General features: G+C 42.3%; 1 protein-coding gene across 1 annotated transcript in view; it reads right to left on the bottom strand.

Annotated features, from left to right (window-relative positions):
• Positions 1 to 3,427: 3,427 nt before the first annotated feature.
• Positions 3,428 to 15,653, bottom strand: part of rnf169 (ring finger protein 169) — a 64,223-nt gene continuing 51,997 nt past the window's right edge. The window contains exon 6 of the mRNA XM_072262479.1: positions 3,428 to 6,777. Coding sequence (XP_072118580.1) covers positions 5,728 to 6,777 — 1,050 coding nt within the window. The 3' untranslated portion in view covers positions 3,428 to 5,727. The remainder of the gene's footprint in view (positions 6,778 to 15,653) is intronic.

The raw sequence follows: 15,653 nt of genomic DNA, 5'->3' as shown, positions 1-15,653 counted from the left end.
CCACACAGTAATCCCAATCATCCCCTGACCTCAAACACCCACACAGTAATCCCAATCATCCCCTCACCTCAACAAACACCCACACAGTAATCCCAATCATCCCCTCACCTCAACACCCACACAGTAATCCCAATCATCCCCTCACCTCAACACCCACACAGTAATCCCAATTATCCCCTCACCTCAACACCCACACAGTAATCCCAATCATCCCCTCACCTCAAACACGCAAACAGTAATCCCAATCCTCTCACCTCAACAAACACCCACACAGTAATCCCAATCATCCCCACACTTTAACAAACACCCACACAGTAATCCCAATCATCCCCTGACCTCAAACACCCACACAGTAATCCCAATCATCCCCTCACCTCAACAAACACCCACACAGTAATCCCAATCATCCCCTCACCTCAACAAACACCCACACAGTAATCCCAATCATCCCCTCACCTCAACACCCACACAGTAATCCCAATTATCCCCTCACCTCAAACGCCCACACAGTAATCCCAATCATCCCCTCACCTCAAACAACCACACAGTAATCCCAATCATCTCCTCACCTCAAACACCCATACAGTAATCCCAATCATCCCCTCACCTCAAACACCCACACAGTAATCCCAATCATCCCCTCACCTCAAACACCCATACAGTAATCCCAATCCTCCCCTCACCTCAAACACCCACACAGTAATCCCAATCCTCCCCTCACCTCAACAAACACCCACACAGTAATCCCAATCATCCCCTCACCTCAAACACCCATAACAGTAATCCCAATCATCCTCTCACCTCAACAAACAACTGCCACTGCCACTCAGCTAGAGGAATGAAAGTTAAGATAGTGTTTGATTGTTCTGGGCCTGTTCTGATGGGGGCTTAGAAGAATGAGGGGGGATCTAATTGAAACCTTTCGGATACTGGAAGGTCTTGATAGAGAGGATGTGTCCTGTAGTGGGGAGTCTAGGACCAGACGGCACAGCCTCAGAATACAAGGACATCCCTTTACAACATAGATAAGGACAATTTCTTAGGGGGTGGTGAATCTGTGTAATCCATTGCTACAGATGGCTGTGGAAGCCAAATCAATGGGTGTATTTAAAATGGAGAATGATAGGTTCTTGATTAGTCTAGGTGTCAAAGATAACAGGTAGAAGGCAGGAGATTGGGGTTGAGAGGGATAATAAATCAGTCATGATAGAATGGAAGAGCAGACTCCATGGACTGAATGGCCTAATTCTACTTCTATGTCTTATGGACTGCACCCAGGACCCAGGATCGCTGTGATTCTAGCTGGTGGACTGCAGTAGTGTTTCAAGCACTTCTCTCTGGCCATCTTGTAATTGTGCACTAAAATGTCAGTTTATCATACACTGGAAAGTTCAGTTATAACACAGCCACCATGATCTTGTGTTGTAATTACTCGCCAAGGACACACTCTTTGCCCACCTGGGTATTACTGTAGTGCACTACATCAACCTCTGACCCACACACAGGATGGGAAGTGAGGGCAGATGTCTCATTTGTTATCCATAACAACGGGTAAATCAGAAAGTCCAGAACAAAGTGTCTCTTTATACACAATACCTTAAACTGACTCAGTTTTGGCAACAAATCTTAGCATAAAATTCCATCTGTGCAGTCGTCAGTTTTGTGCCCGAGGTTTTGCTTTCCTGAAAATTCTTACAGACTATATTGCTTAACATTGCTTTTACTTATATCTTTGGCAAATATTTTTCCTTTAAAGAATTAAAATGGGCTTGGAGGATTCAAGTGCTTTACTGGGTTTAGTATAAAGTGAATTAATAAAATATTCTCTGGTTTCATTTGTCCCACACTGCTTTCAGGCAAAAAGTCTTAACGCCTTCCCCAATGTTAGAAAAAATGAGCGCTTGTCCGCAATTTCCAATCCAGTGTAGAAGCCAATACAGGAAACACATAGCTCAAAGTGCCAGAATTTAAATGAAGAACCCCACAAGTACCAGGTATAAACAAGAAAACAAAAGATTCTGCAGATGCTAGAAATCCAGAGCAACACACACACAAAATGCTGGAGAAACACAGCAGGTCCAGCAGTATCTATGGAGAGGAATAAAGGCCTGACATCTTGGGCCAGCTCCCTTCATCGGGTATCAGTATTGGAGTGCCACTGTAGCATAGTGGTTAATGTGACTTTATTACAACTTGGGGCGTCAGAGTTCAATTCTAGCGTCCTCTGTAAGCAAGTTTGTATGTTCCTTCCCCTTTGTGTGTGGGCTTACCCTGGGCGTTCTGGTTTCCTCCCACAGTCCATAATGTACTGGTTAGCAGGTTAATTGCTCAATGTGATTAGCCTAGGGTTAAATCAGTGTGTTGCTGGGCAGTGTGGCTCAAAGGATCAGAAGGGCCTGTTCCACGCTGTAACTCTAAAAATAAACAAGACGTGTACACAAGAGGCAGTTAAATGCATGACAGAGACAGAAAGCGGTAGTTTTTGCATGGGAAGTTCCATGAAATCTCAAAGTACTAATAGATGTTCCCAGCCACGTGCTGATCAGCACCCACCACCCCATTATACCAGTCAGCACAGTGGGTGTAAGTGAGCGCAGTGCAAAGAACCTGGGCTCCTCTCCTTTCTCGGCTTCTTGAGGCACTCAGCTCAGTGCTTCCCCTTGTTCTAGGGTCACAGACCGATGGAGCCTGCCACCAAGCCATTAAAGCTGCTGTGTCAGTCTCCCACACCAGAACAGCCTACATTCAGGCTGACCTGCTGCAATTAATGAAAGAGACATCCACTTTGCACTGGCTGCAGAACAATGGAACAAATGTCCCAACAGAGAGTAGTGGGCACTACTCCGAAATCCTGTCTGAGCCTGTCCCTGGCTTCAGGACTGTACTGGAAGAGAGGCAAGTATTCCACTTTCCACGCTCATTTGATTATTCCAACCAGTCCACTGTACAAGTGAAGATTCTGAACTGGTCGAGATGGCGAGAACAGGGAGTCTTACAGTCCCCTGCTCATCAGGCATGAGCTGGAATTGAGTACTGGTGAAACTGATGCAGTAAATAAGATGGCACTTAGTACAGCGGGTAGTGTCACTGTCTCTCAGCACCAGCGACCCCAGTTCAATCCTGACCTCGGGCATCATCTGTGTGGAGTTTGCACGTTCTCTGTGTCTGGTATGGAGGGGCCGCTGCACTGGATCAGAAAAAGCAGCTCCATCATGGGTACTTGCCTCCCCAGCATCAAAGGCAGTGTGTCAAAAAGGCGGCATCCATCATTAAGGACCACTATCATTCAGGATCTGCCCTCTTCTCATTACTACCATCAAGAAGGAGGTACAGGAGCTTGAAGGCACACACTCAACATTTAGGAACAGCTTCTTCCCCTCTGCCATCAGATTCCTGAATGGACAATGAATCCACGTAGACTACCTCACATTATTTTTGCTCTTTTTGCACAACTTATTTAATTCAATTTATATATTTCTTTCTGTAATTTATATTTTTAAATTACATATTGCAATGTACTGGTGCTTAAAAAACAACTAATTTCACAACATCTGCCAGTAAAATTAAATTTGATTCCGATTGTGTGGGTTTCCCACCGGATGCTCCTATTTCATGCTACATCCAATTTGGCCCTGGTATGAGGGGTAGAATCTGGGGGAAGCTGATGGGAACAGAGGACAATAAAACAGGATTAGCATAAATGGACGATTGGTAGTCAGCATGGCCTAGCTGGGCCTATCCCCATGCTGATCTATGACTAAAATTGTGGTGTCCAAACACAAAGATGTTGCTGGCCCACAATGGAGGATCTCCTCAGGCTCACACACACTGCATTACTATACTCACAGCATTAACCAAGCAGCTCATTTTAAAATCAGTTCAGAATAAGGTACCCTGCTGAACCAACTTCTAGTAATAGTACAAATGTTTCTCAGCTGAAAAAGCATTAGAGAGCACCTATGAGGCGAACCATACCAAGCCAAATCCAGTCAGGAATCCCAGAGGAACCTGTGGCAAGTGGATCATTTTAAACAACCTTAAAAATACCTGTGCTTATAAATCTTCTGTAGATTTCAAAGGGCAGGGATGATAGGGTGCACAAGTTTCACTCCCGTCATTTATCGCACCATGTGGGTTTTTAGTTAACTGTTAGTATGCTTGTAGTTTCAGAGCAGGACAGGCAAAGTGGCCTGGGGTCTCCTCAACCCTTAAAGAGAGTAGTATATTTTGATGGTGTATGGGGTGTCCAGGGAGGGACAGTAAGCCTGTTGAAGGGACTTGACAGGTCCATTGTGGGGCAGCTCACTCACCTTTGGCTCCAAGTAGCTGTCTGCGTGCGATAGTGGCCACATTCGACAGGTGAGGGTAGAAGGTGGCCTCATACCCTGGTGAGATAGGGAGGTGCCTGTGTAGCATACAAAGTCAGCTCTGACGGACTGGGCAGATGAGATCTACAGTGAGATCCAATGGCCCAGAGGCGGTTCTGCAATACTCTGTGGAGAGCAAAGGGCATGAAAAGGCACCAAGAAAGACCCCAGTGGTGATGACTACTCGCACCTCTGGACCCGGAACCCAAGGTCGAGAGAGTGGAACTGCCCAGTGTAACAGCTTTTCCACTTTAAAAACTCTCCCACACAGGTCTCCTGTCATTGTTGGATACGATGGATAACCAACATATTTTGGTGGAATGGGAGAGATAGTGGGGGACAGTGCTGTAGATTTGCCCACAGGAGAGCTCAGATACCACCATCAGCATCCGGAGCTGACTGAGATTATTTTGCTGTGTAGTGATATGGACCTCCCACGCCACCCACTCACACCCATGTAATCAATTCATCAACTACCCTGTACATCTTTGGAATGTGGGAGGAAACCGGAGCACCCGGAGGAAACCCATGTAGTCACGGGGAGAGCATACAAACTCCTACAGACAGCGTCAGGAATTGAACCTGGGTCACTGGCGCTGTAATAGCATTAGGCTACTGTGTCAGCTTTTTAGCCCTGTCAATAGTCATACCAATAGGCCCCTCGGTCCAACCTGTCGACGCCGACCACAGACTCCTTCCTGCTAGTTGTCTGTGTTTGGCCCATAACCCTCCAAGGCCCTCCCCTCCATGAACCTATCCAAATGCCGCTTAAATCCTGCAACTGGACCGACCTTGACCACTTCCTCCGGCAGCTCACTACCCTCTGTGTAAAGTTACTTCCTGGGTCTTTTTTAGGTCTCTCTAATCTTATACCTGTGCCTGACACAGGTAACGACCTTTCCCAAACAGCTGCCAGAACATCACAGCTCTCCATTAATCAACCCCAACAGGAATGGGCTTAGTCAAACCCTCACCAGGTACCGGATGGGGTAGGATTCACACACCATCCAGCCACTCCCTGTTGGAACCCGAGAGAAATGTACAATATTTAAAAAGTGAAATTGTTCCCCTGTATAAAAAATAAAGTACAGGCAGGGCTGGTACATGATTTGTGAAGTACTGTTGCTTCACACCACTCCTCCTGGTCGGAGTGTGTACCTCAGCAAGCACTGCCCACTCAACAGCAGAATTCGGTTGTCTGGGGCGATGGGCACAATCAACAGTTGAGCTCATAGGCAAAGCATCAAGACCACAGCTTGTTAGGAGAGTGTGCACTGCAGGGCTGTATTTTCCTGTAATGGCTATACATGGAACAGCGACGGGAAGAGCTGGGGGCGCGAGGAGAGCAACGCCGCCCCTGCTAGTCGGTGTTGGAGATGACCTTTGTCCGCAGTGGGTAACTGTCCTTACTGCCCTTCCTCCGGTTGACCGTGGTCCGCTCCAGGTCGAACCGGCGCTGCAGTCTCTGAGCCAGCTTCCGATCCTCATCCTCCTGCCGGGCCTGGTCCGAGTCACTGGTCAGTGCCATGCCCACCTTGCCGGCATTCCTCGTCGGGCTCAGCCTCGGCCGTTTGCTGGCCTCCACTGCCGCGTGCTTGGTCTTGCAGCGACGCTTCCTGCTGTGGTGTGGGCGTGACCGAGAGGATGGGCGGTCCTGCCCGCCACCGCTGGCGTTGGTGACTCCACCCTTGCAGGCCCTCCGCCCGGGACAAGTGGGGGTCAGGTGGAGAGCCCCATTCTGCTTCCGCTCTGCACTCTGGTTTTGAAGGGGGCTTGCCCCGGCACTGCCCCCTACTGATTCCCACTCCAGATTCTCCAGCACCGAGTCCGGCACCTCTGCAAAGTCTGAACAGTCCACAGGCCAGGGCGAGGTTCGTGATTCCAGCTGGCTGAGCACAGGAGAGGTGCGGGGGTGTGAGGCGGTGGCGGTCTCCACCTCTGGGATGCCACATTCAGGTACCGGCCGGCCAGACCGCTCATTGTCCTCCTCCTCTTCGGAGGTCAGGGTACCCTTGGAAGCAGTCTTCCCCTTGTGCCGGTCCTGGAGGATCTGCCCCCACTTCTCCAGGATCTTGGGGCTCACCTCGTAGGTGGTCACTGCCTTATGCAGGTGGCTGTACAGGTTCCGGGGCGTTGATTTAATGATCCTGGGCTTGAGGAGCCTACCATCTGGTAGCTTCTTGGGCGGTGTACAGGGTGAGCAGATGATAGGCTTGAAGTGGTTGAGCTCCTCCGAGATGCTGTCATTGCTGTCGGGGCTGGTCGACCGGTCCCACTTTACCGGCTCTGATGCCGAGGATTCCGCTGAAAGGCGCTTGTCGATGCTGAGGTTGGGCGCTGAGCTGGGGCGGCTGTTTTCCGAGGAGGACAGGATGTTGAGCGCATTAGTGCCAAAGGTCTGCGAAGGTCCCTGAAAGAAAATCAACAAGAGAGGGAGATGTGAGAGGTCAGCCACAAATAAGTTCGAAGTCCCCCAGATCACTACAGAAATACCGGAATAATCTTCCTTCCAACCATCAACATGGGAAAGTAAAAAAGGTAATAGTGATCATTACATGATGAAGTTGAGATTAGTAACAGAGGAAGAAAAGGAGCCATCTAAAGTTGGGCTTTGAAATTTGAATGGAGTCAATGACAGTGGAATGAATCCAAATCAGGTTTGATTTAATGTCATTTTCGACTTTAATGTCCTGAACACAGAAGACAGCACAGTACGGAGTCCTTCAGCCCACATTTTAACCAACACCAAGATCAATCTTACCCTTCTCTTCAAGTTCAGTCTATTGTCATTCAACTGTACACGTGTATACTGCCAAACGAGACATTTCTCGGACCAAGGTGCACAACAGGATAAGATGCACTCACACATAGAGCACATAAAATAATATTACCACTAGTAAATTAACAAATTATCTAGTGCGCATGCGCAGGTCGTGCGTGCAGCCTGTTACAGCCGCTCCAACTAGTTTTCTTACTTTTTTTAACTTAGGTTATTTTGTTTTTTTTCACGGTAACATGATGAAGCTGCACCCTCTCTAACATGCCGGTGGAGAGTTTTATTTGGGTTTTTAGCGCTGGAAATAGTTACATCCGGACACGTTTCATTAGCGGGCAGCAGTATGGTTGCATTGTTTATTCCAGAGACCAGCTGATTGCGCTCATGCAGGCTGGTTTAGCGAACAGAGCGGTGGACATCCAGGCTCAAATCTGGAGGAAAATACACAGAGGATGCAGAGGGCGATCAAAAAGGCAAAGAAAAAGGACCGGGTCAAGACAACAGAGACTTATGGAGAAGAGGAGTTATATGCCGTGTCTCCCCTCTCTCATCATGGGCAATGTGAGATCGCTGGGTAATAAAATGGACAACTTGTCGGCGCTAGACAGGAGTCAGAGAACATTTCGGGAGAGCAGTGTTATGTGTTTTACTGAAACGTGGCTGCACGAGGACACACCCGACCAAAATGTTTCCATGGAGGGCTTCCAGACCGTTCGGGCTGACCGGAAGTGCACTGAGAGCGGTAAGCGTAAAGGAGTTGGGTGCTTACTGTTCTGGTTAACAACAGATGGTGCAACCCTGGTCATACTACGATCGAGGAACGTGTTTGTAAACCGGATATTGAACCTTTTGCTGTTGGACTCCGGCCATATTCTTTTTTTTATATATAATTTTTTTTGAGTTTTCAAACTTGATTACATGAAATAATAATATCTACCCTCCCCCCTCCCCCCCGAAATATACCCCTACCTAAAAGAAAAGAAAAAGGAAAAAAAAGAAAGAAAGACTGCCTGGATGTTGGAAGGTTTCCACATGAAGGAACCAAAGGAAATGGGGGAGATCTTAAACAGGTTTTTTGTGTCTGTATTTACTAAGGAAGCTGGCATGAAATCTATGGAATTGAGGGAATCAAGTAGTGAGATCATGGCAACTGTACAGATTGAAAAGGAGGAGATGCTTGCTGTCTTGAGGAAAATTAAAGTGGATAAATCCCCGGGACCTGACAGGGTGTTCCCTGGGACCTTGAAGGAGACTAGTGTTGAAATTGCAGGGGCCCTGGCAGAAATATTTAAAATGTCGCTGTCTACGGGTGAAGTGCTGGAGGATTGGAGAGTGGCTCATGTTGTTCCGTTGTTTAAAAAAGGATCGAAAAGTAATCCAGGAAATTATAGGCCGGTGAGTTTAATGTCAGTAGTAGGTAAGTTATTGGAGGGAGTACTAAGAGACAGAATCTACAAGCATTTGGATAGACAGGGGCTTATTAGGGAGAGTCAACATGGCTTTGTGCGTGGTAGGTCATGTTTGACCAATCTGTTGGAGTTTTTCGAGGAGGTTACCAGGAAAGTGGATGAAGGGAAGGCAGTGGATATTGTCTACATGGACTTCAGTAAGGCCTTTGACAAGGTCCCGCATGGGAGGTTAGTTAGGAAAATTCAGTCGCTAGGTATACATGGAGAGGTGGTAAATTGGATTGGACATTGGCTCGATGGAAGAAGCCAGAGAGTGGTGGTAGAAAATTGCTTCTCTGAGTGGAGGCCTGTGACTAGTGGTGTGCCACAGGGATCAGTGCTGGGTCCATTGTTATTTGTCATCTATATCAATGATCTGGATGATAATGTGGTAAATTAGATCATCAAGTTTGCTGATGATACAAAGATTGGAGGTGTAGAAGACAGTGAGGAAGGTTTTCAGAGCCTGCAGAGGGACCTGGACCAGCTGGAAAAATGGGCTGAAAAATGGCAGATGGAGTTTAATACTGACAAGTGTGAGGTATTGCACGTTGGAAGGACAAACCAACGTAGAACATACAGGGTTAATGGTAAGGCACTGAGGAGTGCAGTGGAACAGAGGGATCTGGGAATACAGATACAAAATTCCCTAAAAGTGTCGTTACAGGTAGATAGGGTCGTAAGGAGAGCTTTTGGTACATTGGCCTTTATTAATCGAAGTATTGAGTATAAGAGCTGGAATGTTATGATGAGGTTGTATAAGGCATTGGTGAGGCCGAATCTGGAGTATTGTGTTCAGTTTTGGTCACCAAATTACAGGAAGGATATAAATAAGGTTGAAAGAGTGCAGAAAAGGTTTACAAGGATGTTGCCGGGACTTGAGAAACTCAGTTACAGAGAAAGGTTGAATAGGTTAGGACTTTATTCCCTGGAGCGTAGAAGAATGAAGGGAGATTTGATAGAGGTATATAAGATTATGATGGGTATAGATAGAGTGAATGCAAGCAGGCTTTTTCCACTGAGGCAAGGGGAGAAAAAAACCAGAGGACATGGGTTAAGGGTGAGGGGGGAAAAGTTTAAAGGGAACATTAGGGGGGGCTTCCTCACACAGAGAGTGGTGGGAGTATGGAATGAGCTGCCAGACTAGGTGGTAAATGCGGGTTCTTTTTTTAACATTTAAGAATAAATTGGACAGATACATGGATGGGAGGTGTATGGAGGGATATGGTCCGTGTGCAGGTCAGTGGGACTAGGCAGAAAATGGTTCGGCACAGCCAAGAAGGGGCAAAAGGCCTGTTTCTGTGCTGTAGTTTCTCTGGTTCTATGGTTTGATGCTCCATGGGATTCGAAATAAATTTAATATATTTATTTGTTACTTTCCCCAAAGGACCGACATCTTTATCATCGGAGCACCTAGATATGCCAACCTATCTTTTGTAAATAAGGGCGCCAAATATTCAAAAATGTATCATATTTATCTCTTAAATTATAAGTAATTTTTTCAAGTGGAATACAGCTAAAAATTTCATTATTCCAACGATCCATACTTAAATACGAATCTGATTTCCAAGTAACTGCTATAGCCTCCTTGGCTACTGCCAATGCAATTTTTATAATTTCTTTCTGGTATTTATTCAATTTAAGTTTCGGTTTTATCCCTTCAACGTCACCTAATAAAAATAATATAGGGTTATGTGGAAGTTGAGTTCCAGTAATTTGTTCCAATAAAACTCTTAAATTTATCCAAAAAGGTTGAATTTTGGAACAAGACCAAGTTGAATGTAAAAAAGTACCAATTTCTTGATTACACCGAAAACATTGATCAGATAAGTTTGAATTTAATCTATTTATTTTTTGCGGTGTAATATATAATTGTTGTAAAAAATTATATTGTACTAATCTGAGTCAAACATTTATTGTATTTGTCATACTGTCAAGACATAGTCTTGACCAATTTGTTTCATCAATATTAATACTCAAATCCATTTCCCATTTTTGTTTTGTCTTGTGAATTCCTTGTTTAAATGTCTGTTTTTGAATCAGATTATACATAAAAGAAATAATTTTTTTAATTTTTCCTTTTTGAATTAAAATTTCAATTTCTTTTAGATTTCGGCAAAAACATTGTTTGACCCAGTTTGTCTCTTAAGTAAGTCCTTAATTGAAGGTAACAAAAGAAAGTGTTATTTGATATTTTATATTTATTCTTTAATTGTTCAACTGACATCAATATACCTCCTTCATAACAGTCTCCTATACATCTAATCCCTTTTTGGTACCAATTATATAAAAGTTGATTGTCCATTGTAAAAGGAATAAGTCTGTTTTGGATCAAAGGTCCCCTTGCTAATAAAGATTTCTTTATTTCATCATCAACATTTATCTTATTCCATAGATCAATCAAATGTTTTAATATAGGAGATTCTTTCTTTTCCCGTAGCCATTTAGATTCCCATTTATATATAAAATCTTCGGGTATATTTTCTCCTATCTTATCTAATTCTATTCTAATCCATGCCGGTTTTCGTTCAATAGACAATAGACAGTAGGTGCAGGAGTAGGCCATTCGGCCCTTTGAGTCAGCACCGCCATTCACTGTGATCATGGCTGATCATCCACAATCAGTATCCAGTTCCTGCCTTATCCCCATAACCTTTGATTCCGCTATCTTTAAGAGCTCTATCCATCTCTTTTTTGAAAGCATCCAGAGACTTTGCCTCCACAGCCTTCTGGGGCAGAGCATGCCATATATCCACCACTCTCTGGGTGAAAAAGTTTTTCCTCAACTCCATTCTAAATGGCCTACCCCTTATTCTCAAATTGTGGCCTCTGGTTCTGGACTCCCCTAACATTGGGAACATGTTTCCTGCCTCCAGCGTGTCCAATCCCTTAATAATCTTATATGTTTCAATAAGATCCCCTCTCAGCCTTCTAAATTCCAGAGTATACAAGCCCAGTCGCTCCAATCTTTCGACATATGACAATCCCGCCATCCCGGGAATTAACCTTGTGAACCTACACTGCACTCGTCAAAGAAAGATGCAATAAATCTAAGTTGATTTGCTTTATAATAATTCTTAAAATTTGGAAGTTGTAACCCTCCTAATTCAAATTTCCATGTCTATTTTTCCAATGATATTCTTGACATCTTACCTTTCCAAAGAAATTTCCTCACACATTTATTTAACTTTTGAAAAAATTTCTGTGGCAGTTGTATTGGTAGTGTTTGGAATAAATACTGAAATCTAGGAAATATATTCATTTTTACAACATTGACTCTACCCACTAATGTTATTGGTAATATCATCCATTTGTCAAGATCTTCTTGAATTTTTTTCAATAGTGGAAAATAATTAAATTTATATAAATTCTTTATATCATTATCAAGTCTTATACCTAAACACTTCATACCATTTATCAGCCATCTAAATTGGGTTGCTAATCGACATTGACTATAGTCTCCTTTAGTAAAAGGTAAAATTTCACTTTTATCCCAAATTATTTTATACCCTGATACTTTCCCATATTCTTCCAATCTAGAAGATAGTTTACGTAACGAATGCAGTGGGTTTGTTAAATAAATCAAAACATCATCAGCAAATAAATTAATCTTATATTCCTCCTGATTAACTCTAAAACCCTTAATATCTGAATCAATTCTGATTAGTTCTGCTAATGGCTCTATCGCCAGTACAAATAAAGCAGGTGATAAGGGACAACCTTGTCTAGTTGACCTTTTTAACTGGAGTGGTGTTGAAATTTGATTATTTGTCACTACTTTAGCATTAGGATTAGTGTTTATGGTTTTAATCCAGTTTATAAAAGGTACTCCTAACCCATATTTTTCTAATACTTAAATAAAAAATCCCATTCCAATCTATCAAATGCTTTTTCTGCATCCAAGGCTACTACCATACTCATTTCCTCCCTTTTTTGTGCCAAATGAATTATATTAAGTAGCCGAGTTACATTATCTGCCAATTGTCTATTTTTAATAAATCCTGTCTGATCCATATGTATTAATTTTGGTAAATATTTAGATAATCTAGATAAAATTTTTGCTATTATTTTATAATCCGTGTTCAATAAAGAAATAGTCCTATATGATACTGGTTTTAAAGGATTTCTATCTTTTTTTGAGGATACTATTACAATCGCTGTTGAGAGAGATTCTGGAAGTTTATGTGTTTTTTCCGCTTGACGTATTAACTCCATAAAAGGAGAAATTAATAAATCTTTAAACTTTTTATAAAATTCAGGCACAAAACCATCCTCTCCTGGAGATTTTGTACTTTGAAGTGATCCTAAAGCTTCTTCAACCTCTTTTAATGTAAAAGGCATATCTAATCCCTTCTGTTCTTCCGAATTCAATTTTGGAAGAGTTATTTGTGATAAAAATCTTTCTATCTCATTAACATCGTTTTGTGATTCCGATTGATATAATTCAGAGTAGAAACTTTTGAAGGTTTCATTAATTTCTAAAGGTTTATAAGTAATTTTATTTGCACTTGTTCTAATTGCATTTATCATTTTGGAAGCCTGTTCTGTTTCCAACTGCCAGGCAAGAACTTCGTGTGATCTCTCACCTAACTCATAATACCTTTGCTTAGTTCTCATGATTGCTTTTTCCATTCGGTATGTCTGAAGCGTATTATATTGTAACTTCTTATTGACAAGTTGTCTTCATTTTTCTTCTATCATATGTCTTTGAGATTCTTTTTCTAATTTTGTAATCTATTTTTTCCAATTGATCTAGTTCTACCATATATTCCTTCTTAATTTTAGAGGTATAACTTATTATCTGACCCCTCAAATATGCTTTTATCGCATCCCATAATACAAATTTATCATCAACTGAATGAGTTTGTATCCAAAAAAAATTGGATGTTTTTTCATAAAATCACAAAAATCTTGACATTTTAATAATACTGAATTAAATCTCCATCTATAAATCGCTTCTTCCTTATCCGTCATTATTATTGTCATTAATAAAGGAGCGTGATCTGACAATATTCTCGCTTTATATTCCATATTTATCACTGTCTTGAACATTCATTGATAATAGAAAAAAATCTATCCTTGAGTAAGTTTTATGTCTCTTAGAATAGAACGAATAGTCTCTTTCTTTGAGGTTAATTCTTCTCCATATATCAATCAAATTTAAATCTTTCATCAATGATAAAGTTACGTTTTACTACTTTCGATTTTGTAACAGCCTTAGCTGATCTGTCTAAGATTGGGTCTAGGCAAAAGTTAAAGTCTCCACCTATTAATATTTTATCATGTGCATCAGCCAAATTCAAAAAAGCTTCTTGTATAAATTTTGCATCATTTTCATTTGGTGCATAAATATTCATGAGGGTCCATAATTCGGGAAAAAGTTGGCAGTGTATAATCACATACCTCCCCGCAGAATCAGTTATTACATTTTGTATTCTAATTGGTAACGTTTTATTGATCAAAATTGCTACTCCCCTCGCTTTTGAATTAAATAAAGCTGCAACAACACTTCCCACCCAGTCTCTCTTTAATTTCTGATGTTCTGTTTCTGTTAAGTGTGTTTCCTGCAAGAAGGCTATATCTACCTTCATTTTCTCAATGTGTGTTAAAATTCTTTTTCTTTTCACCGGTCCGTTAAGCCCATTAACATTAAAACTCAAAAAATTCAATAAATTAGTCATTATTCTTAACAAAATTACTCCAAACTAAAACATTACTTAACATCTCAATTCTCATAGTTCCTTGGGGAATCTCTTTAAACTTCACCATGTTGCTATGTGTTTCCCCCCAATCATCCAGGCAAAAAGAAAGAAATAAAAGATAGATATAATATAAAAAGAAAAATAACAAAATACCCCCCTACTAATGTTGTGAGTGAAAAAAACCACAACATTACCCCCCTCCATTTTGCGGGTCATGGCTATTGCCACGATTGCACACATGAATCCCATAGCGATTGGTCAGTATTTCTTCCAGCTCCCCCGTAACAAAAAAAAATTATATATATATAAAAATTTGATGTCACTATTCCCAACTAATATTCCCCAAACTTTTACAATTGTTCCCCTCTATTATATAGTTAATAATATATTTATATATTCTTCCACCTTTAAAAATCCACCAAGTCTGTTCCCTGTCCCAGCCTTCATCTTTAATCCATCTCGCTCCCCTAGATTTCTTCTTGTGTCTGGTGAGTATTCAAAGATTCTCGCACAAACTCCTCCGCCTTCCGGTAATCATCAAAAAATCTTTTTTCTCCATCAGCCAAAAAAATCTTCAAGGTTGCAGGATAGCGCAGTATAAATTGATAACCATGATCCCATAGGACTTTTTCCAGTGGGTTGAATTTCTTCCTTCTCTTCAAAAGTTCACAGCTTATGTCAGGGTAGAAAAAAATTTTGTTCCCTTCTATTATCAATGGTCCTTTTCCATTCTTGGCAGCTTGGGCAGCCGCCTGTAGAATCCTTTTTTCCACGGTAACATGTTGAAGCTGCACCCTTTCTAACATGCTGGTGGAGAGTTTTATTTGGGTTTTTAGCGCTGGAAATAGTTACATTCAGACACGTTTCATTAGCAGGGCAGCAGTATGGTTGCATTGTTTATTCCAGGGACCAGCTGAAATCTGGAGGAAAACACACAGAGGATGCAAAAAGGGGGATCAAAAAGGCGAGGAAAGAGGACTGGGTCGAGACAACAGAGGCTTATAGAGAAGAGGAGTTATAAGCCGTGTCTTCTCTCTCCCACTATGGGCAATGTGAGATCGCTGAGTAATAAAATGGACAACTTGACGGCGCTAGCCAGGAGTCAGAGAACATTTCGGGAGTGCAGTGTTATGTGTTTTACTGAAACGTGGCTGCACAAGGACATACCCGACCAAAACGTTTCCATGGAGGGCTTCCAGACCGTTTGGGCTGACCGGAAGTGCACTGAGAGCGGTAAGCGTAAAGGAGGGGTGCTTGCTGTTCTGGTTAACAATGGATGGTGCAACCCTGGTCATATTACGACCGAGGAACGTGTTTGTAAACCGGATATTGAACTTTTTGATGTTGGACTCTGGCCATA

This window comes from Mobula birostris, chromosome 7, assembly GCF_030028105.1.
Source record: "Mobula birostris isolate sMobBir1 chromosome 7, sMobBir1.hap1, whole genome shotgun sequence".
Classification (NCBI taxonomy): domain Eukaryota; kingdom Metazoa; phylum Chordata; class Chondrichthyes; order Myliobatiformes; family Myliobatidae; genus Mobula; species Mobula birostris.
Note: the sequence above shows the minus strand (reverse complement) of the source record. Positions and strands in the feature narration are given on the sequence as shown.